Source organism: Jatropha curcas, chromosome 3 (assembly GCF_041381405.1).
Source record: "Jatropha curcas cultivar XTBG-Jc1 chromosome 3, XTBG_Jcur_1.0, whole genome shotgun sequence".
In the NCBI taxonomy this organism is placed as follows: Eukaryota; Viridiplantae; Streptophyta; class Magnoliopsida; order Malpighiales; family Euphorbiaceae; genus Jatropha; species Jatropha curcas.
This window is the reverse complement of record NC_143153.1, coordinates 24,921,809-24,946,032: the sequence shown is the minus strand read 5'-3', so window position 1 is coordinate 24,946,032 and position 24,224 is coordinate 24,921,809. Positions and strand designations below refer to the sequence as shown.

General features: G+C 31.5%; 1 protein-coding gene across 3 annotated transcripts; it reads right to left on the bottom strand.

Moving 5' to 3' along the window:
- Positions 1–1,958: 1,958 nt before the first annotated feature.
- LOC105636602 (uncharacterized) lies at positions 1,959–8,964 on the bottom strand. 3 transcript variants are annotated; one of them, XM_012219920.4, is made up of 4 exons: positions 8,455–8,964; positions 5,277–6,948; positions 2,392–3,521; positions 1,959–2,319 (listed from the first exon to the last, which is right to left on the bottom strand). In XM_012219920.4, the coding sequence occupies exons 1-4, from the start codon at positions 8,834–8,836 to the stop codon at positions 2,237–2,239; spliced, it is 3,267 nt and encodes a 1,088-aa protein (XP_012075310.1). In that variant the 5' UTR covers positions 8,837–8,964; the 3' UTR covers positions 1,959–2,236. The 3 variants fall into 3 exon arrangements, with proteins under 3 accessions (XP_012075310.1, XP_012075307.1, XP_012075309.1); XM_012219917.4 differs by having other exon boundaries at positions 1,959–3,521; XM_012219919.4 differs by having other exon boundaries at positions 1,959–3,521; positions 5,277–6,912.
- Between the last annotated feature and the right edge of the window lie 15,260 nt (positions 8,965–24,224).

Here is a 24,224-nt window from a genome sequence, read left to right as displayed (position 1 = left end):
AAAGATCTATTATCTCGATCTCTGAACATTAATATAAACATTAGAAAAAAGAATAACCGGGTCCTTAAGTTTTGATCTAATTAACGTTTGAGGACCTCAATTTTCAAAGAACAATTTCGAGGTTCCTAAATTTTAATTCTGTCAATAAATATGTCCTTCCATCCAAAATACCCACTTTTAACCATTAATATGATATGCAAGTACAAAAATATCCTCATATGTGCTTGTGGTTCTTCTTCTTTCTCTTCCCATTTCTCTTAATCCTAAAAATAAAAAGGAACTGCCAGACATATCATTTACCAATCTCATCAATAATCAAGCAAAATTCATGAAATTCTTTGTATAAGAGAAATAGAATCTAGTGTAAATCCAAATCTCTATATCTCAACCAACAATGCGTTTGCCTTCTCTACAAAACCATTTTGAGCGAAGCCAAAAATTAATGCATTTCATCTTCTTAAAAGATAAGTGAAGCAAGCTCTAATTGCCCATCCTTAGCATGCATATCCATGGCTAGTATGAAGGAGGACATCATCCATGCCTATTCCTCACCTAATCATATACCCATGTATTGAAAGATTCAATCTTGAATCTTCAATAGAACCACAAACCTGAATTAACTCTATAATCGCAATCTCATCTTCTTCAATCCCTTCCTTTTGCATCCTCCTATAAATATAAATTCGTGTATTCACCAATCAATACATTGTGGATGCAGAAAGCTTTAAGCATATCAAAGGAAGTTGAGGCAGTGAAACTGATGCAGTGAAGCAACCGCAAAAGCTTTAAACAGCAGTAAATTAGAATCATCTCTGCAACTTTTTCGAAACGATGACAAAACCCAAACGAGTTGGCAATGCTTACCAAGAATGAAGAGGGCTAGGGTTTATAAGAGGTAGGTGGAGCTGGCTGCACTTACGGTGTTTTTTGAAATTTAATTTTTGTGTTTTTTGAAATTTAATTTTTTTCTTTCTCGTTTGACTAACTTAAATGACTAAAATTAACGAATGATGTATTTGTTTACGGAATTAAAATTTAGGGATTTTGAAATTGATTTTTGAAAACTGAAGTCCTCAAGTTTTAATTAGACTAAAACTTAGAGACGTGATTATTATTTTCCCTAAAAATTATACCACGAAACAATATAAATAAATAACAGAGATTGTATTTTGACTAGAATCAAAATACTACACCCTGGCTCAAAAAGATATTGCGAAACAGGATCTTGTCTAAACAAAAATCATTTTGATTGATATTGGCAAGCATTTTGATAATCAAAATTTGGTTTTGTAATATCTCTAGTTTAGCACCCACAAGGGAATAGAGTTAAGATACTGTAAAGGCATGCATAAATTGGTCCAAGTCATTATACGTAACAACATAGTTACTGCTCCCATTCTATGTGCATTATGTGCAAATGCCATGTTGTTGGAATTGGACCAAACCAGCCGGACCGGTTAAATCAAAAACCGATTGGTTGTCCGATTCAATTATAATATTGACTCAATTTTTTTGAAAAAAAAAAAGGATTTATTTTTGTAAAACCGGATTAGACCACAAGAAAAAACCAAGTTCATTTAAAAAAGTGTTGTTATTTTTATTTGTATTTGCTATCCTTGGTATTCAAGGAACTTAAATTTTTGAACTTTCAATTTGGATAAAATAATGTTACTTGAATTTATAACGTCTAATTAGTATTTGGTTTTAAGTTTGAAAATTATTAGTTAAAACTTTTATATTTACGTATACTATTTTGTTACATAGGATAACAATTTGATGAAAATAAATATATATTAACTATTGGAAAATAATTTATGTTGCAATTAAAATATATAGATTAAAAATTTTTTTAAAAAAATCCAGTTGAATTAATCCAACTCGGTTCAATCTTGATATAGTCATGGCACCAGCTCGGTTGTCAGTCCGTTCTGACAACATTGGCAAATGCAACTAGAATATACAACCAAAGACGTGTAGAATTTCTCTTATATCTAGTACCAATAATTTCAATCGTCTTGATAGCAGCCTAGCACCACCATCAAGTCGCGTTCTCCTAAACTTGACAGAATCAGCATTATTCTAAAATAGGAATAAACTAATGCTGCAGCAATTTAAATATATGTCTAAAATTATCTGACAAATTAAACAAATTAATTGAATTTTACCTTTCTTAACACACACACACACTCTCTCTCTCTCTCTTCTTAATTTATAAATCCTTGGGATTTAAGGCCCATCAGCTTTGCATTCTTGACTCACCTGACTTCTTCAAGGTAGTCATTATGCCATCAACTAGTTTGTCTGGGTTACTATCAGGGTCTGCAACAAAAGAATAGCTCTTTTGAGTTCTTTGCTTTTGGCCATAGCCTATTGAAGTTTTAGTTTTAGTACCTAGTCCAGATGATTCAGATAGATGTAAATTATTTTTGGAATAATCAACCATGCCTTGCTCATTCTCTGGCTCGTCCTTGCCATGGTCACCTTCCGTCTTGCCATACCATGAATCAAGAATTTGGAGTAACGAGCTATCTTCATTGTTCATTCCAGATTTTGCTAGCCCTTCTGTCCGAGTTAAAGCTGAGGGCTCTCCTTCTGAATCTGAAAAATTATCATCAGAGAGGGAAGACTCATAATGGGGGAAAGTGCATTTTTCTTCTGGTTCCTTCCTGCTGGAAACTGTGTTGTCAACAGGACCTAGTTCCTCCCAGGCAGAATCCAATTCATCATCATTTGATGCATTAGCTATCTCACTACCTAAAGTTGCTGAAGTATGAACCGTAATACTTTCTTGGATATCAGAAAGAGCAGTATCCTGACTGGAACACTTAAGGACTTTATTGGAAGGAATCATATAAGTAGACTCGATTTCCACCCCAGGCATTATCTGTAGCAAGGATGCCAGTTTTCCGAAACCGAACTTTTGACTATCAAGATGATATCCATACCTCTCAAAGAATAGTTTTCTGAAGGCCACAATATTATACCCTTCTGGATAATCCTTCAATATCTCCTGCACAAGCTTTTGACAGTCCCTTAATGTCTTACCTCTAGACCTTTCCAGAGGTTTTTTATAGCTAACTGGCTGAGAAACTCCAGCATGAGAAATATTCTGAATTCTCACAGTTCTTCCGTTTCCATCACCTTCTGCAAGCCTCTTTGGTTTAGATTGTAATGCAGTGCGCAAAAAAATAGTTCTCAATCCATTAGAAGCCTTTGAATTGCTGGAGGAACTGTCCTTTCCAACACTTCCATCTCCATCACCTTCTGCTTGCCTATTCGGTTTAGATTGTAATGGAGTGCTTAATGAAATAGATCCCAATCCATTTGAAGCATGTGAATCACTTGTGGAAGTGTTCTTTTCAATGCACAGAGTGACCTTGAAGGGTGAAGCCTCAGAGGGATATTCTTCCACCCATTTCTTCTCTGATATTAAGATATCAACCAATCGAAGGGCATCAGTTTCATTAAGTGATTTAAGAGGCGAAGGCCCATCTTTTTGAAGATTTCTTGCCATCTGTTCTCTGAAAGATCACAAATATAGGAAATATTAACATAGAGAATAGCCTGCTGTTAACATTTCCTTCATATCAGAATTCATCAAGTTATATCTCAACTTTGAAATTTTAGAGCTTACTAAATTAGTAAAAAAAATCAAAATAATAGTAGATGGAAATTGCTGAAAACAGGGCTGAAAATGACAAACTTGAAATCTTGCCCACCGGGCTTATTTGAATGTTTCTTTAATATGCCTAGTCATGAATCCTCTTTGACAGCTCTGATATACTTTTTAAAAGGCTTCAATTCATCTTGCTTACTTTTACAGACTCTATTTGCCAGGCCTCAATACTATGACATCATAGCTGGTCAAAGATTGTCCCATAATCAACATTCAGTAAGGCAATGTTTAAGCTTAGTGCATATGAAATTTGCCTCTAAGAAATTTCAGATCAAAATTAAAACATGGTAAAGAACATCCAACTTGTTTAAAAGTTTAAGAATACTCGAAAAATTAGTCCTTGAACTTTAGCATTTTTGCAATGTGGTATTCAAACTTAAAGATTGTATAGTCAATCCCTTAAACTCGTGAATTTAATTCTACTATAGCCTTCCACCAACCACTTTGTCTTGCACTGCATATGGAATTCTCTCAGATGCATTATATCCTAAAATATCAGCCATACTTTTCAGCACATGGAGTTAATATAGGCAAACAAAACATACAAAACAAAAAGGTCTAATGACAAAAAAAAAAAAAAAAAAAAAAAAAAAAAAAAAAAAAAAAAATTTGGAACTTTAGCATTGTTTGCTGTTCTGTCACAGACTTCTGATTTTGGCAATTTCATTAAGCTACTTTTAGTTTTTGCAATTCTATCACCAATCCAATCTCATGCAAAATCAAAATTTTGCCTAAAAACACTGCATATTGACTTGTGAACTTAATTTAGGTCAAATGACTAGTCTTGTTAAGTCCTCCTGAGCTCAAAATTCAGCACTTTGAATTCTCTGAACTGAATGTTGACTTACTTACAACATCAACAAAATCATGCACAACTTTTCCTGAGATTTGTTTGATGATACCAATTGTCCTTGACAGAACGCAGAAGGCACCAACAGTTCAAGCATTTTGTTATAGTAGGAAAAGAATAAAATTTACTAGCAGACCCCTCTCTTTAGCCATGAAGTGATGTTTACTACACAAAAGATAATGTGGGAAGAAATAACACATGCGCCTCATTTTTATACTAGATAATTCCATGAATTAATCTTTTGTATACACCAGAATCACTGGATGATTAAACTATCAAGGATTGTAATTAGCAAATCTTGCAAGTTTGTATTGTTGTACGACTTACAGCACACAAAAATTGCACAAATTTTAAGGATTGTATAAGAAAAATGCCACAAGTTACAACATAGACCTAGAACTTGCTCCAAATAAAACTCAGAGAAAATGAGAAAATAAAGAATATTCCTGGTAGTTTTTAGCCTTAAAATTTGGAAATTATGATGCTTGAAGCTAATTCAAAAATCATGTTATTTCTCGAAAGCAGGACAAAGTTTTTCATATACTTCTAATTCTTCAGACTGAATCATGCCCTCTGGATTTTGATTTTGATCGCATCACTTTGTTGGTGATACAAAGTCGAAAGAGGACAACCTATATAATTGTAAGAAAGGAACAGGCAGGATAGCAGATTATTAATCAAACTACACACGCACAAATGGACACAAAAAATGCATTAGTAAAAACTTTAAATGCAGTAAAGTTCAGGAACCTGGTCTTTGATTGTGATACAAGAATTGATCCCCTTTGAGAGTTAAAAAAGGATTCCAAGTCTTTCCAAAAAGAATCTTCATAAAAAATTTGATGCTTTACAGAATAACTGTTTGTCTGCTCGAGTTCTCCACCAGGATGATCAATTGATGAATTAGAGTCTGGAGTATTTCTCCCAAATTTCCACCATGTCCTAATAAGGTTAAGTAAACCAGCAGTTTTCCCAGATTTTTCACTATATGGTTCAAAATTGAAACTGGTTTCTTTCGCCAGAGTTGAATCACTACTGGATGAAGAACTTGATGCTGGAGTTACTTGACCATTCTCCTGATTTGCTGATTTCAGAATTTTTTTCTCTTCTTTCTTTTCGAGGCTATCACCCAGAGTGCCAGATTTTTGGATAGAATTCTCACTTTCATTCACAGAATTATCCCCAGAACTATGATATTCTTTTGGAATGTCATGACCCTTTATCCTGGAACTGTCATCATTACTCCGCAACCATCTTCTCCAGATTTTTTTAAAAAAACCGACTTCAGATTTGGAATCTTGTTCCTTCGAAGGCTGCAGATTATCTTCAGCTCCCTGAACATTAGCCACTTCCACAACCTTTTCACTAATTGAAGGAGCTTCTTCAATTTCTTTTGGAGGCTGCTCAATATCCATTTCAGATTTCTGAACAAAAGGAGGGGATTGTTGCACTTTTCCTGTCGGTTCTTCTCTACTTAGTTCAAGAGATGCAGGCATTATTGATTTCCTATCCACAGATCCAGAAATAGATATGTCCTCACCATATGAATTTAAAGGCCTACATGCTTCAATATCTTTTGGAGGCTGTTCAATATCCATTTCAGACTTCTCAATAGGAGTCGATTGTTGCACTTTTCTTGCAGATCGTTCTGTACTTATTTCAGGTGACACAGGCATTATAGATTTCCTGTCCACAGCCCCAGAAGTAGATATGTCCTTACCATTTGGCTTTAAAGGCCTACTAGATTGTCGGTTACTATTACTGGTAACAGGAACTGTACATAAGGAAGGATTGCGGTCCAATGGCTCCGGCTTTGCTGCAACTGCACGGATAACATACTGCCCATCACCAATGTACCGAACTTTCAAAATATCTGGCATAGACAAGAGAAAACTGGAGAACTTTTTATATCCATAAAAGTCTTTACCAAGGCTCACGTTATTCTTTTTCAATTCAGAACGAAGATCACCAATTGAGATTCCTTCAGGGTACAAGCCCAGTATATCACGAATCCCTTTAATAAGTGCTTTTGGAATTGTCTCTGGAATAACATCCGTCAATTCCTCAACTTGTGAACATGGTTGCTCATAAAAAGAGAAGGGATCTTCAAGAGGCACCTTATAAAGCCCGTACCAAGAACCATAAGGACCATCAGGGGGTTGGTTAAGAAACTTGCCAGTTAGGTTTTCCCCTTTCAACAAAGCATTCCAGCGCCACATGATACTTGCTGCACTGCAGAGAACACTAGGAGCAGAGTCACTGGTTGCAAGCAATATATTGTAATTGTTCATCCTTAGTCGATGCAAGACACTAGCAAAGTCCCTATCACCAGAAATTAGAAAAAGGTGGACAGGTGGTGGATTTTGGGAAACCCAATACATTAGATCTACAAGAAGGGACCAATCAGTACTATTTTTGCCTCCTGCATAGCAGAAAATTGGCACAATAAATAAGATAACAATGGACATTATGCAATTGAATTTTAAGACATATGGAGATACTTTAAAACATTCTCTCTTATGGAATTAATATTTCATATGACAATTTTGCAGATATTCAATGGCAGAAAATGAAGTAGAAAACTAAATTGAAAAAAGGAATCAGCCAAGTCATTATATTGATTAATATCCACAAAAGCATCAAGTTTTTCAGACCAGAAAACCCTTCTTCTTACCAAGAGTAATGAATAATGGCATTCTAATAAAGTTACTTGCCAATGCCAAACATTGAATGATATCTAGCAAAATGAAAACGAATGCCACACCAAAATGCCTTTCCAAGATACCAAGACAAATCTTCAGTATATAGGTAGAATGTGATCTTCTTCCTCATCTTCATTGCAAACCTTTGTTTTTGGTGCCTTTCCAAGATACCAAGACAAATCTTCAGTATATAGGTAGAATGTGATCTTCTTCCTCATCTTCATCTCTCTCTCTCTCTCTCTCTCTCTCTCTCTCAACACACTTGGGGAATATGTAAAAAGCTCTCTCTCTCTAAACACACTCTCTCTAAACACACTTGGGGAATATGTAAAAAGCTCTCTCTCTCTCTCTCTCTCTCTCTCTCTCTAAACACACTTGGGGAATATGTAAAAAGCTCTCTCTCTCTCTCTCTCTCTCTCTAAACACACTTGGGGAATATGTAAAAAGCTCTCTCTCTCTCTCTCTCTCTCTCTCTCTCTCTCTCTCTCTCTAAACACACTTGGGGAATATGTAAAAAGCTCAAAGAGGATAGCAAACATGGATAGCAAAGTCATTATTGCCAGCAATCACTGGTTTGCAAGAATTAAAATGAACAAATGGGAAGTTACCAACAACGTTGACAGAAGGCTAAAAATGAACAAATAGAGCAAATTCAATGAGTTGCTTGCACAAAAAAAAAAAAAAAAAAAAAAAAGCTCACAGATGATATTGCCCAATTTGGCAAGTTCAAGGGTGAAAAGAATCTAACCGAAGGACAATTTCTCATATGAAAACGAGACTAAGTATTTTATTTACCCACCAGAAAACCTTACAATAAATGACAAACAATTAAAAATTTATAATCCAAGTCCCAGTCAAATTTTGAATGATCCTAAAATACATCAAAAACTAAATAAATATGTGATTGAAACAATTCTAGTTAGCATTCCATCCCACAGATGGATATTAAAACCATTTTTTTATAAATACATCATTTGAGCAATTTCAACCACTTTATTCCAAACATCTGATAATTAACATTCAACACCACGAACCACGTCGCACTAACGCAAGTTTTTTGCTTTCACTTCATCTACCATACCAAAAATCCAGCAAATTAGCATTCATTAAATTGATTCACTAACTGAAAAATCATTTCTAATTAACAATCCTTAACAATTAATGTTATAGCAGTTCACATTATAGAAAATTAGACATAATAGAAATAAAATAAAAGGAGAACAAACCTCCAGGAATATGAGAAAGATTGATCCCACTCATAGAAAGTGCCTCCTGGTTAGCCTTTGAAAGGTGTAGCACATCCCCAAAAGCTGTAATTTGGATGGGGCCTTTAATCCCACTTGCCCTAACTGCTGCAGTAATCGAGTGAGCTACTTTAAAAACATTAACATCAGCAGGCAAATGACAGTTCTCAAAATCCCACCAAACAGAAACCCTGACATTTTTCGACTCCTCTTCATAATGGCGCCGGAGGGAGTGGGAGCGGGAAGGAGTAGCCGGAGAAGACGTACAGAAGTAAGAGACGAGCATTGAGTAGGGACATACTGAAGATAAAGGAGATGCAGAGAGTAAGAGGCGAGTTTTGGAAGATAACGGTTTGAAATTCATGGTTTTGAAAATTCGATTATCAGGGCGTTATGGAGGCTGTATGTGAGGAAGGAATGAAAGTGGATTTTGTGTAATTTGGTGGCATAGACGACGGGTTTGCTATTTGCAGTACCCTGGGTGTTCTTGGAGAAAAGGTAAACGTAAAACCCTCCTTAAAGCCTAGAGCACGTGCAGTGCACATGATTTGCAGGGGTTGTGTCAATGATGACACGGTTCGATTTCAAATCGGAGCCGAATCGAAACCGGACTGGTCAAAACCGTTACTAAACTATAGTCAACAGTTTTGATTTCAAATCATAACCGAAACTATTTTGGTTCGGTTTGGGTTTTTTATTTTTTAAAATTGAAACAGGCGATTTTGGTCTAAAACCGTGAAAAATATGTTCTCGAAGGAAACCAATATTTTTTTTTATTATATTTTTTAAAATAAATTTTAAAAATTTTATTAAATTGGTTTAATTTTTTTCGATTGTAATATTTATTATAATTATTTATTCAAGATACAAATTTTAAAAAAGTCAAATAAAACTGAAATCGCCGGTTCTTAATTGTTATAAAATTGTCTTAGAAACCATAGAAAAGTGATTCTGTTCCAATTTCATCTCTTTTGTAATTGAAATCGAAACTGACAGTTCTGAAACTATGGTCATATCTAGCAACATTCACTTGCCCTGTCCCACATATGTAGGTAGGCACAACCATGGTCCGTTTCAATTTATTTTCTATTTTCTTATAATTCTTTTAAATTTAACATTTTTTATTAAATTTTATTTAGGGTCATTTTATTTAGCGATTCATATCGGTTAGTAGCTAACAGTGATGACTGATAGTTGGTAACTTATAGGTTGATAAAAGTTAGCCGATTACCATTTGTGTTTGGTAAAATTTTGATAGCGGTTATTTTTTAAGAAATATAATTCATTAATAATATTATTACAAATTACAAATACTCTTATAGACCAGATATAAAACTCTATTGTTAGTAGCTAACAAAGTTTGCTGATATTCTAGCAAACTAAAATAATTCATATTCTTTTGAACAATGAAATTAAAATTAAAAAATATAATACTCGATCTTTTGCTTGGAGTTGATATTGACAAAAGATATAACTCTTCATAGGAACAATTAGTACGTTAATTGATTTGAATAACAAAATAATAACTTTTATAGATCTTCTATACGTAGATAGAGGTATAATTCGGACAATATGGGATGAGATGACCTTCATTCCAATTCCGCTCCAAAATATTTTAGAATTTGAAATTACATTTCATGCTATTCCAAATATTTTTTGAAATTTAAAATTTTATTCCGTATCATTCTATTAAAATTCGGTTTGAAGTTCATTAGTTCCAAATTTCTTAACCATAAACACAAATCTAACATATTATGACATTTTTTGAGATGTAAATTTTAAAATTTAATAAGGAATAATCATCATATTTTCATATATGCATACTAAAAAGACATAATTAAAATTTTAAAAATAATAATTAATATCACATATATTTAAAAATTAAAATATTTAATCTTACATATTTATAGATAGGAGTTATACTTCATCCTTAATATTTAATAATTCAGTTCATATAATTAACAGCTTGATTAATAATAATAATAATATAAAATCAACAAAAGATAACACCATTCATATTAGGATATATCAATATATGTAGTCACTAAATCCATTAAAAAGTGTTAAATCTACAAAAAGTATATATTATAAGTCAAGCATACTAAAATATTTCAAACCATATAATCTAATAAAAAGTAAAATATTATAACTAAAATCATAATTTTCAGCCCAAAAAAGTATACATGAGTATTCAAGCACATAATATGTATTAATTACTAATTAGGGTCAGGGTTAAAATATTATATTAAATTACATAGTTTTAGAAATAAATGTTTTCTTAAAAATAAAAAAATATTTTATTCTAATATTTAATTTAATACTTTATTTTTAAAACATATAATTACAAACTAAAGAATAATAAAATAAAAATTCGGTATCAGATTGGAATATGGAATTTTATTTCTATTTCCATTCCATTTTCCACCCACCAATATTTTAAAAATTATATTCAATTTTAAATTCCTTATTCTAAAATTCCATTCCAAATTAACATTTGGTTTGGAATTTCGATTTAGATTGGAACATTCCAATCTAAGTTATATCTCTATAACTAGATTATTTTTCTAAGAATTTGCAACATATTATGAATATAAATGAGTTTATGCTACTATGCGTCAGTAGCATCAATGGAGTAATAGGCCACAATACTAGATTCCATCGATCGAAAACCATAACTGTAAATCAAAATCTAAAGTTTCTAACCAAATAAAGTCAAATATCATATTATTTTAATTAGTAGCTAAACCCTCACAAAAAATGGACAAAAAAACTTTAAATATAGAAACAAAATAATAAAAAATATAAAAAAAAGACAAATCTATTAATAAATAGTAGCAGCTCCAAAACAAAACTAGGATTAAAAAGTTAAAGAAAAAAAAAAGAGGAAGGAGCGGTTGCTACTAAAATTACCATGAAAGGTATAGTTGTTTTTATATTTTATATTTTTTTTTAATTTATGATATTATGATGTGTAATGTATATATGTATATATAAATATATATATTTTTAATTTAAGATGAATATGTTATTTTTTATTTTAATGTATTATGTAATAAAATATTAATTAAATTTTCAAAATAATATGATACAAATAATTTGAAAAAAATTATTTTATTAGCAATTATTTTTATCAGATCAATGAAGTTCAAAGTAATACAAATATGAATCAGCTACTAATTAATATGATAAAACACCAAACATAGCTGATGAAATCAGGTGCTGGTTGAGTCTTCTACCAGTTATCAAGTTCTGAATAAAAATCTTACTAAAAACTTAGTTTTTCCAATATTACAACTTATTATTATTATTATTAGTAATATTTATCCATGCTAGAAAACTAAAAAAAATTGAAAAACAAATAATAAAAATTTATTTCATTTTAGCTTCAAACCTGAGGTTTGATAGTGTTATAAAACAGCAATATTAATAACTAAGCCTTAATCCCAAATTAGTTAAGTCGGCTATATGAATCCTTTATTTTTGATATATATATTTTAACCAAAATAATATCAATGCAAAACAAAGTATAAGTCAGAAAAAAAAAAATGAAATGCCTCGTAGAAAAAAAAATATTTAAGAGAAATTTTAAAATCATTTGATATATTAATAAATAGAAGTGGAACACTCAATTACCAACTCTTGTCCTCAATATTAAATTGATTATCTAACCCATAAAGAGCTAGATTTAAATCATTCTTCTTAAATTTAATTTGTTTATACAAGAAATTTTATCAAATTGACACAATGGAACTTTACAATTATTCCGCCGTATGATATATGTCTTTGTACATCTTCCTTTACATCAACGAATTCATTGTTATACTAATTCTAAACTTTCCTCATTTTTCAATTTTAGTAACCATGAGGTTGTAGTTCTTCCTTAGATTTCTAGATATCTATAACCGCTACGCGCAGCTTTCGATCGAAAAGAAAATTTCTATAATACCAATTTCAAGCAAAGAATCTTTCAAACATAATTAAAATTTCACGCAATAGATCAAATTATGTACTATTATAAAGTAAATAAAATTGTTAATATAATTATTAATTAGGAAGATTAGACTTTAAGCACAAATAACATTGCTCTATCATGTTCCTTTTTTTCAAATTTTACTTTCATAGAAATAAAACTTTTACCTGATTATGGCAATTATGCCATCAATTTTCTTCCGCTACTGCCCATATTGCTCCTTCTTCCCTTTGTTCTTCTTCTTTATCCTCCTCTTCCCCTCTCCCTTCCCTCCTTTGCACCTCACTTTGTGGTTATTTGGCTTTTTCGTTGAAAAGGGTTGCAATCCTCCATAGCTATATACAAGTAAATTTATTTACCCGGGATTGATACTGCATTTTTCCCCCTTGATTTGCTTGATCTTTATCTTAATTATTAATATAAAATCCACATTATTACATATAATAACATTATAAATAATACTATAAATTGTTATGAAAAGAAAAAAAAATTAAAATTCTTAATCATATTTTTGTATATTTTTTTTTAATTTTTATTGATTAATATTGCACTTTAAGTTTTCAGACTTTAATTTTCATGAAAAATAATAAAAATTTAGGAGTTTTAATGCTAACGTTCTAAATTTTAGATCTAGAGAATATGTAATAATATAGTTGATCGCCAATTCAATTGAATAATTTCTAGAATAAAATATTAAAAAAATTATATTTACATACTTGTAAGTTTTGTTCTTTTTGATTCATTGACTCATAAAGTAAGTTTAACCATCAACTTAGCCATAAATTTATATTGATTTCATACTATATAAATAAAGAAAAAATATATATTTTTAATAATATCAATATCACTGATTCTAAATAGATAAACCTAACTATTAAGATAGATTATTTATTAAAAGATTATATAGAAAAAAAATTATATATATATATATATATATATAGATATATAGAGTAACTTAATTAAAGTTAAAAACAACAATTTTAAAAACTTCAAAATGAAAATTCCACATTAAACAATAGTTGCACATCTATTATTGAAATGACTATTTGACATTGATTTTTTTTTTTCTAATGAAAATGGGAGAAAATAATATATTTAATCAAAGGAAATAATGAAGTATTTTATAATGAAAATTTCTCAATTTATTCGTTATTTTTACTGTAAATCAGGAAATTCTGTAATTTTATTAGCCTAAGAGATAAATAGTATATATATTTTCTTTGTTTTAATATTTTTCTCCTTTCCAAATAAGGACAAATCCTTTCCCTTGCTTTTGATACTTTTCTTATATATTTCCTTTTCTATAAAAAATCCTTCTTCAAATGAAGGTCAATGTTTGTACATAAGTTTTGCATAAATTATTTATATATTATATATTTTGGGAAGTGAAAAATATGAAAAAATAGAAAAAAAATATGAAAAAATAGCAAAAGCAAATATTTTGTAATTAAAATTATTAAGATAATCCCTAGCTTGACAATGCCCTATTTCTTTTTCTTTTTTTTTTTTTTTTTTTTTATCAAAAGTTAGAAATTACGCATTAAACCAAAACAAAAGCTACATAGGTAAGTAGTTCTGCAGCCAACACAGTTGGGAATAAAAATTACAACAAGAGAAAATATTAAGAGCCTTGCTAGCTAAACTATTAGCTAGATCATTACAATATCTTTTGACAACAATATCTTTTGACAAAAAGAAACTGAACACGTGGAATGTGCAGAGAAAGGCAGCAGATATCATTAATAAGTCCTTCTATACTATATAATGAGGAATAGATCAACTGCATCAATGACAACCTTTGAGTCCCCTTCAAAAATAACATCGGTAAGCTTATACTTTATTGCAAGTTGAACAACTTGTCTTAGAGCCAAGGCTTCAAGAATAAGGGGATTAGATTGATATGGAAAGTGCATGAGAGCCGATGTAAGAACTCGCTGATTATGATTCCGGGCTATGATCTTAATGCTACCACTGCGAGTCTTAGCATTTGTAGCTGCATCACAATTTGTTTTAACTATGCTTGGTGGTGGAGGAGTCCATCCAGCAACATGAAACTAAGAAATAGAAGGAATTACTGATGCATTAGTTGTTTCAAGTGATTTTGCTGCTTCAAACTCTTGCATATTAAACTGACTTGCCATTCCTGACATCCCATCTAAGACCTTTTTTAAGCACTTCTCTGCCTTCTAATACACTTCTCCATGCCCATGATAGGTTATGACCAAGAGTAGCTTCAAGAAACGGTGAAAAAGGAAAATATTTTCCTTTAAGCACTCTTGTTAGAAGAGATGATGGTGAAGAGAGAATACGCCAGCATTGCTTGCCAAGTAGAGCAAGATTGAATAAAATTGTGTGTTTGAATAAATATAAAATAAAGTATTCAAAATTCATAATGTCATGTTATTACACGTGTACAATTGTGTGTTTGAATAAAACTGAATTTTTGGACACATGTTTATTCAATATTGGTTTCAATTCAAACTTTTTTTTTCATGGGTGAAGCGGAAATAGCATAAAAAAAGACACGGTTGAAATGGAATTGTGCTATTCCTGTGAACAATAAAAATTAGTAGTGTTTTAGTATATATATAATATATTCATCTCCATATGTAAATCTCCTATTTCCTTTGAGAACACTTTATCATCTTTTTTTTTAACTTCTCTAATTAATAGAAATAAAATTAGAAATAAATTTTTTTATTCTTCTACTCTAGTTGCCCTTGTTTCTACTGCTCTGCTTGCTCTTCTTCTCCCTCCTCTTTTCCTTCCCCTTCGTGCCATCCGTTTTCTTCTTCAGCTCTCGCCCTTGCTCCTCTTCCTCTTCTTTCATTTCATCTTCCCCTTCCCCTGTTGCACCTTTGTTGGTCCTTTGACTTTTTCTTTTAAAAATGACCTTTTAAATAAGCTTGAAATGGTTGAAATCTTTAGGAATGGATTGTTTAATGCCTTGACCAGATGAGGCTATGGAATGAATAGGTTTTTTTCCGTTTAATCACTCTTAGCTGGTTCCTATAGATATATCAATATCTAAGTTTCCTAATTCCTTTCAAGATGCTCTGTCACGTTTTTTCTTTTCAACAATGCAATGAAAATAAAAATTTTCTTTCCTCTACCCCTTCCCTTACCGCACCTTAATTTACTACTCCTTCGAATTTTTAAAACGAATTTTCACATAAGCTTAAAAAGGTTGGCAACCTACGTAGATATATCAATATTCATGACCATATGTAAATTTCCTAATTTCTTTCAAAATGCTATATCATATTATTTTTTTTTCAATTCCACATCAATAGAAATAAAATTAGAAATAAAATTTTTGCTTGATTATGACAATTATACTATCAATTTTCTTCTTTTACTCAAACCCTTGCTGGTGCTCCTCCACTTGTTTCTCTTCTTCCTTTTACCTTGAACTTTTTCACTCTCCTACACCTTATTTTGCTACTCGTCTAAATTTTCTTTTTTAAAAAGAGTTTTAACATAAGCTTTAAAGGCTTAGCGATCTTCGTAGACATACCAATATTTATCTTCATATGTAAATCTCATAGTCAGTCCTCGTAGTTTTAAAAATATATTAAAGTACCTATATATTTCACTTCCATCAGGCAAGACCATCCTTCCGTCCAAATTCCTACCCAAAACCCATTAAACATAGGTAAAATGGGTAGTCAAATGTGAGAGAATATAATTTTAATACAAGAATACCCTTATTTGCACACATGGATAAGTTATTTGTTTTTAATTCATTTGAAAGAAGGGGTGGGCTAGGGTTTGCATTTTCCTTTGATTCTGAGAGAAAGAAATGAGCGCCTCAAGCTTAATAGAGAGTGGATGTGAGGGAAGGTTCGTCAACAAAGTGTGAATATGTGGAAGAAAGTCAGGCATCCGCATATTAGAGACAAGCAGAAATAGGAACAAACTATATTATTATTGTCAAAACAATGAATGCAGTACCTTTCTTAGTTGGTTTAAGCCAGTCGATTCCATGGCTATGACAAGCAGGAGAGATGGTGTTGAGAATGCAAGTCGCCCAATGCTTACAAGCGAGAGTGACTTTGAATTTCACTTCGAAATTCTATAGTTCGAGACTTGTTGGATACGAAAGATGTGGTTATCATTTGAAAGAGGAAAACAAGAGAAATATGGGAAAGATTGAGGGGATGGCTGCATGTGTGAAGCATTTGAAGATGGTAGTTTGCCTTTGCATGCTGGGTATTTGTGTGACTTTTATTATTATTGTCACTCTAGTATTGAAAAGGTGTAAAATGGTTATTGTAGGGAGAATGGATTTTGGGTTGTTGTAATTGCAACATAATGACTTTATGAGGAGTAGCTATTTGGAGGTAGGTTTTGTAATGAATGGCAGTGATAAATATTGACCTGTAGTATGGTGTTACGTGCATAGTAGATGTTTTGTCTTAAGAGGAAACTATTTGTATTTTTGGACTTAATTTTCAGTTTTTATAGCAGTATCATTGTATACAATTTGGTATTCATCATTTGTGATTCTATTGATCAAAGTAAATTGATTGAGTACGGTAAATTACTTAAAAGAAATATTGCATTATCATTGAAGTAGTCATAATGTCAATACAAAGATCAAACGGTCATCTATGACCAAGAAAGAACAATACAAAAAGATCTGATTATGTATATCAAAATGACATATCATCAAATTACTCTAGCAATTGCAGAGTATCTAGATAACACCAAAAAAGAAACAGAAACCCAAAAATGCCAAAAGCATAAATCCATATCTCTAAATGCCTAAAGCAATTCAATAGCAGCATGTGCTGCATCAGTATGATGAAGCCATGGACAGACCTCTTGCATTTGATGCAGTAGTACCCCTTGATTGGCGCTGAGATACTTGGCCTGAGTGAGCTGATTGCCTGCTCATCTACAGACCAAAAAGTACCAACAATAAGAAAATCACTAGCTGCCACTCATATGGAAGAAAGAAAAATGCAAAAAACATAAAAAAAATATACCTGTCTAGTTGGAATTTGAGATCGACATGTTCTTTTATTGTGGCCCAACTGGTTGCAACTCTTGCATATGACAGTGTGTGATCTCAAACTTGCTGAAGCTATAGGCCCTTCTCCCTCCTATCTCAGCCTGTTTTTCTTTGGCCTAGCCACATTCCTCTTCATTTGAGGAGGCATGATTTTATCATTTTTAGAAATTGCATCAAAGTTTGACTCAGGCAAAGGATGGATCACCTCATTATATGCCTTGAAATAATGGAAAATAATGAAAAACTCATGACAATAGTCTTCCACCTTGTATCTCTTGTACCCAATTGCCAACATTGCATGTTTGCATGAAGTCTAAATTTTTCCCACCACAAACAGGTACATGTTCTCTTAACTAAATCTATTGCAAACTAGAATGGCCCCTCCTTCACTTTAAATTAATTTGTGCTACTTAGGAGAATTATGCATGCTCTACTCTCTCTCATTAATTTTTTGATATCCTTCATACATGTGGGTTTGAGAATTTCCCCCCAGCCAGTAGCTTTGGCAAATCTTTTGTGCATCCTAATCATGTATTTTTTTTTCCTTAAGTACTATAACATTGTAACTATAGGCATTGATCTTAATTTTCCTACCCAACTATTAAAGGACTCTATCATATTATTAGACACATGCTTACTCTTAGATGAAGGAACGAATTGATGCCTAGACCATTGTTGGGTTGGGATTTGTGATAGCCATGCATGTGAACCTTGAACTCATTTTCATATTTTGCTTTAACAGCAGCCCAAAACTCCCTCTTTAATGCTAAACTAGGAAATTATTTCCTAAAATTCATTTCAATGTGTCTACAATAAAATCTATGATGTGCATTTGGAAACCTTATTCTAACAGCATCTAACAAACCCTGAATAATTAATTAATAGCATGTTAGTGGCAGACAAGTGAGAAGCATGCTCACATAACAATAAAGAGTAAAGATATAAAGTAAAAGTAAAAAAAAAAAAAGTAATAATACCTTCTGTCTATCTGACGTAAAAGTCCAAGGCATGACAGCTATTCCTGGACCAATGCATTGGTGGAGGCAGTCTAAAAGAAGCTCCATGATGTAGTGCACTCTGACTCCACAATTGCCCAAGCAATAGATAAGACTCCTCTATTGCCATCAAGTATGACAGCTGAGAGAAAACACTCCCCATATGGTCCTTTAAGCTGGCAGCCATCCAAGCTAATGAAAGGCCTAAACCCTTTTAGCCCTCTCTCAATGCCTTGTAGCACATAAACAACCTCCCAAAAAACTATTGGCTCATTTTCAGAGTTCCTCTCTTTTGGCTCAAACTTTACAAATGTACCCGGATTACTTCTTTACAAAGCTTCAATGTATTTCCTCAACTGATTATAGCTATCACCATGTCCCCTATAAACACCTCTTCCTTTGCCTTAGGTCTTGCTCTATAAAGTTGCCAACCTTCTACTTCAATTCCCTATGCGCCATGCAACAACTTGCGCCAAACTCATTGATGAGTTTGCCGCAAGTTTCTTGTAATTTCTTCTTTATCCATTTCTTTGTTTCATTTGGAGTTTTATTCCCAATAGACCTAACACATTGGTGCTCAACTTGCAATGTCTTGACCATAAAAGTCAGTTTATGAGTTAGAATTGAAGCATGCATCCTTCGATGGCATTCTACTTCCCTGCATGAAATAGTCACCCTCTCTGAGTCATTTTTATGCCATTTTATAATATAATCCCCCTTCACAGCACGATCCCTTATAGCTTCCCTTAGGACATCAACCCCAACAAATACTTGCCCAATATGAAAGAAATCTCAGTGTTTGTCTCAGAAATCACGAACTCATCATCATATAACCCTTTAAATGGATATGCTTTTCTATTTTTAGAGAAATCCAATTCTTTTTCATCAGCACCTAAATCTACATCACTCCACTCATCAGTTGAATCATCTTCTATTCCATCCTTAACCCCTTCATATGAAGGAAAAACCGTTAAAGCATCAATTCCAGCCTCAGGAATTATGAAGTCACCAAGGTCTCCCATCTAGATATCATTATCTTCATCATTAGAGAACTGATAGTAATCCTCAGCACTACTATTGTGTCATATTCTAGTTCAAATGATGCAATGCATCCTCTATTATTGGCTTTCCTCTTCCTCAGTTTATGTATTTGCTCCCTCTTTTCACTTCTAACAATTGGTCTCTTTCCTCTATCCTATTCTCTGCATTGCCCTACTCCAATGGCATGACTCTAACACCCTCCCCAATAGATATTCCAACGCCCCTCTTTGTTCCCATACTATTCCTTCTCTCATGACCCTTACCCCTTTCCCTACTACTGCTTCTCCCTTGACCCTGCCCATTCTCATATTATTGCTTGCACCACAAACACTACTTTGTACTCTTTGACTGGGTCAAGTGCTGACTCTACTTGAATTTTCTGCATCCCCTATAATATCATCCTAAATACGAGCTCCATTCACATAATCAAAAGTACTATAAGCATTAACACCTGCTACTGAGTTTGCTTCCCTAACTTCATTTTCCATATTTTCAGTCCCACCATTCCCAACATCACCTCCTACATTCACAAACTCATCCACATTCACATTCACATTAACATTTTCATTCTCATTTACATCCACATCACATTCACATTATCAACACCAACATTGTTTTCTACAACTTGACTAGGCACATGATCTTCAATAACAATAAGGACTTCAACATTATGATTTTGAACTTCAACCAAAATGGGATCATCTTCAACATTTTGAGACTCATTTTCACCTTGAACAACATCATAAACTTCACCATTCTCAGACTCTTCTCAACTTCAACAACAATAGGAACAGGAGGACCAACATGGACTCCAACATCAATAGGGTCAACATGCACTGCCTGCACAACTATATCTGCCTCACCCATTTCCTTACACATAGCAAACACATGTGATAAGTCTGCATCATTCTCCAATTTAAAATGTCCTTATGCATATGTTATTTCTATGCATACTGCATCCATTATAAATAATTCATACACATTGTCTACCAAATCCAGGTATGAATACCTATCAGGATCTATGTTGCTTATTGTATTAACCACGCCTTCAAATGTCATGAATATGAAAAAGTAATCGGGTTCTGCCATCCTGAAATTAACTATACATCATTATCATCAAACATAAATGAAAAATAGAGCAACTTCAGTTCACACATTTAAAAACGTTGACTTTCATATCCTTTAACTCATATATAATCGAAAATGATAAAATGAAGCAATTTCAAAATTAGCAACACTAATACCATAAACTTCTTTCAATAAATTTCACGACTTCATACAAAGAGGTTTAGTTTCGACATAGTACATTTTTTTGTCTTCTCCATTGCTCGCTTTCTATTTATGGCGATAGTAACACCAAGAAACACCAAATCAAGTCACAGCAAAGCAAAAATTCCTTCAATGGGCTTTATCAATCTCAAAGTAAAGAGGGTTTCATTTTTGCTATTGGGTTTCATTTTAAGAGAACAAAGAGAAAGAGACAACTTGTTTGGTCCTCTCCCTCCAACATTAACGAAGGCATTTCATATGGCTAAGAGATTATTCTTGTAATTTTACCTATGTTTAGTGGGTTTTGAGAAATTTGGACGGAATGATGGTCTTGCTTGACAGAAGTGAAATATACTGGCATTTTAATATATTTCTAAAACTACAAGGACTGACTAATTGTCTATCGCAAAACATAGGGACGATTTGTATTTTTCCCTAAATAAAATTAGAAATAAAATTTTTAACTTATTTTAATAATTATGCCATCAATTTTCTTGTTATTAAAAATGCAACTCATGCTTAGATCAAACATGTGCATATCTATACTAAAGGGACAAGATTTGCTAACTCTTACAAAAACTTGTTTGCTAATAAATGAACACCTCAACATGGTCACATTACCTTATTGTCTAAGAATTTTGATATTGTTAAATACATTGAGTAACACATCATAGAGTTTATACTATTAACCATGCAATTATAATTATAACATCTTTGGAATAATTATTTATTTTATTGCAATGAGATTTTGTATTTAAAAAGTTATTTATGGTATATTTATAATTCTATGTTTTTTATCTTATAATAGTAGAAAATTTAGTGTATCGAGTTTAGCTTATACATAGAAGATTGAATAATCGATCTATGTAAGATATAAAGTTTATTTCACAATCTAAGGTGGAATATACAAACCATCGGTATATTTGTAACATAAGATTAAATATAATTTATCTTGATTATGGAAATGTTTTAATTTTAACTTCTTGTGCTAGCACATTTTTTATGTATTGAACGACACCAAGTAGAGATAAGTGTTTTTATACGGACTATATAAAATAATTTCTCTAGTTCATTAAGAATAATATTTATACTCTTAATATTGATTGAATTTTTATTATCAATGTATGTTGTCTATTATTTTGATTCCTAAAAGGGTCAGTTTTAATATGGAGCAATAAACTCAGTAAATTGACGGTGACACTATACGTTTATGAAAATTTATTGATAAAATTCGTGTATCAGTTTAGAAGTATGCTTACAAGTTTTAAAATTAAATTTAAATTTAAATTTAAATATAAATAATAAAAATAAGGTTAAATTTAAATCAATAACTAAATTTAAATCATTTCCTTTGATTATGAATGGATTTATTTTAGTGTTTTATGGCTTGATGCTATAATATTCATCTGTATAGAAATTGTTTAATTGTTTATAAAAGACTTACTTTTAATGAATTTCGGTTTAAATATTGGCCACATAGGTATTTATTTAAAGGGATAATGTTATTTTTGGTCTTCAACTTGTGATTTTCTTCTATTTTAGTGTCTGGATGGAAAATGATATCAATTTAGTATCTGAACTTTAAATATTTTTTCAATTTGGTATCTCCTAATGAAGTGGACAACCGGAAAATACATTAGGATTATGTATGGTCCACTTTTACCTAGTTGGACGCTTATTTGGCTTAAAGTTAATACACATCATTAATTATCATAATATACTCAATCCACATAAAAATTTCCTGAAATTATATATTAATTGCCTCGGTCCTTAAGCTCCAGCGTGGAAGAGACTGTACAATCATGATACTTTCATTCATTCGCTTAACAAAAAGAAACAATAAAGAGGATGCTAATTACTAAGTACTTAGAAATGTTTTAAAAGGTAATGCCCTTAGAAATAAGAATAAGTCGTTTGCTTAAAATTGGACGAATTCAAAATATAACATATGTAAATTTTTAATCAACCAATAATAAAAATTAAAAGTTTCCTAATTAGAATATGACTAAATTATCTTTAGTATTATTTTTAACCAACCAATAAAATTAAAAGTCTGTAGAAACGTTTTAGGAACTCAATGTTCCTCCGTACTTTCATATATATTAGTCTTTTTTATAACGTACATTGTATGTTGACTATACTTGTTATATATTCATTTTTTGTATTCTTTTAATTTTTTTTTTCTCCATATAATATTAAATCATAAGTTTTCATTTAGATTAAAATAAATACAAATGGTTAATTTGTACTACACTTTTCCATATAGGTTACTTATTATGATACTTCTTATGTACTTAATTTTGTTTTTATATAATGAAGTAGTCTCAAACTGAATTGATAATGATAATCATTTTGGCTACAGTGATAGTATTACTTACACGGTGTATTAGAAAAACGAATATATGCACACACATACAAATTCTTGAAACCCCAAAAAGTGACCCAAAATAGAAATATACAGTTCTATATTTTCTCCAGTTTCGTAAACACTATTTTCTTTCAAATCAAGCACGTTTAGGATATAAGAGAAAAAATATCAAGAAAATTAAAAATGTTATGAAATAAGTGGATGTCCTATATGGGCTAGAAGTCCGTATTCTTAATTATTGTGAACTATATCTTCCTAATTTGTGTAGAACTCTATTAGGGTTCCACTTATATACCTCTATATATGCAGCTTCTCATCAATAAAATAAACATTATCATATTCTCTCTATTCTCTCCCTATTTTTCTATTATTTTATAACATGCTAATAGATTATTAGAATAACAATTTATTTCCTTTTTCTATACTTTTATTTGTTACAAAGTCAAATATTTTAATAAGGTAATAATTAAATAATGTGATTTTTATGAAGTTTGATCTTATATAAACAAATTGCCAATGGTAAATAATAATTTTGCATATTAGAAAATACAGTAAAATTAAGTAAAGAATACTTTAGATTCGTACCTTTTAAATTAAAAGAAAAAAAATAATCAGAGCATTCACTTGCTTTAACTACTGATGCTATGGATGTGGGAGCAGTAACTCTGTTGATTTATGAGTGATTACAATTCTGCAAAGAATTTTGGCATAATAATAATTGACAAATTTATTTATATTGTTATAATATGTTTTATTAAGTTAAATCTTGCCAAATTTGAATTTATGTTCCTTCATATTATGTGCAAGAATTATATATCCTGAATACAAATGTTACACTACACATATACGCTATGACCTTCGAGAGACAATCAAGAATGAAAACTAAGAATCTATGTAAAACCATGGTAATGTTATACTAGAATATTTGATAATCAAATATATGTTTGTTTTTTAGAATGTTTTGAAAGAAAGGTACAATTATCAAATGTTCATCATGAATGGATGCATTTATTGATGCAAAGTTCATAAAACTATAAGTGATTATAATCATACGGTATTAAATTTATTATTATAATTGTTGCTATATATTGA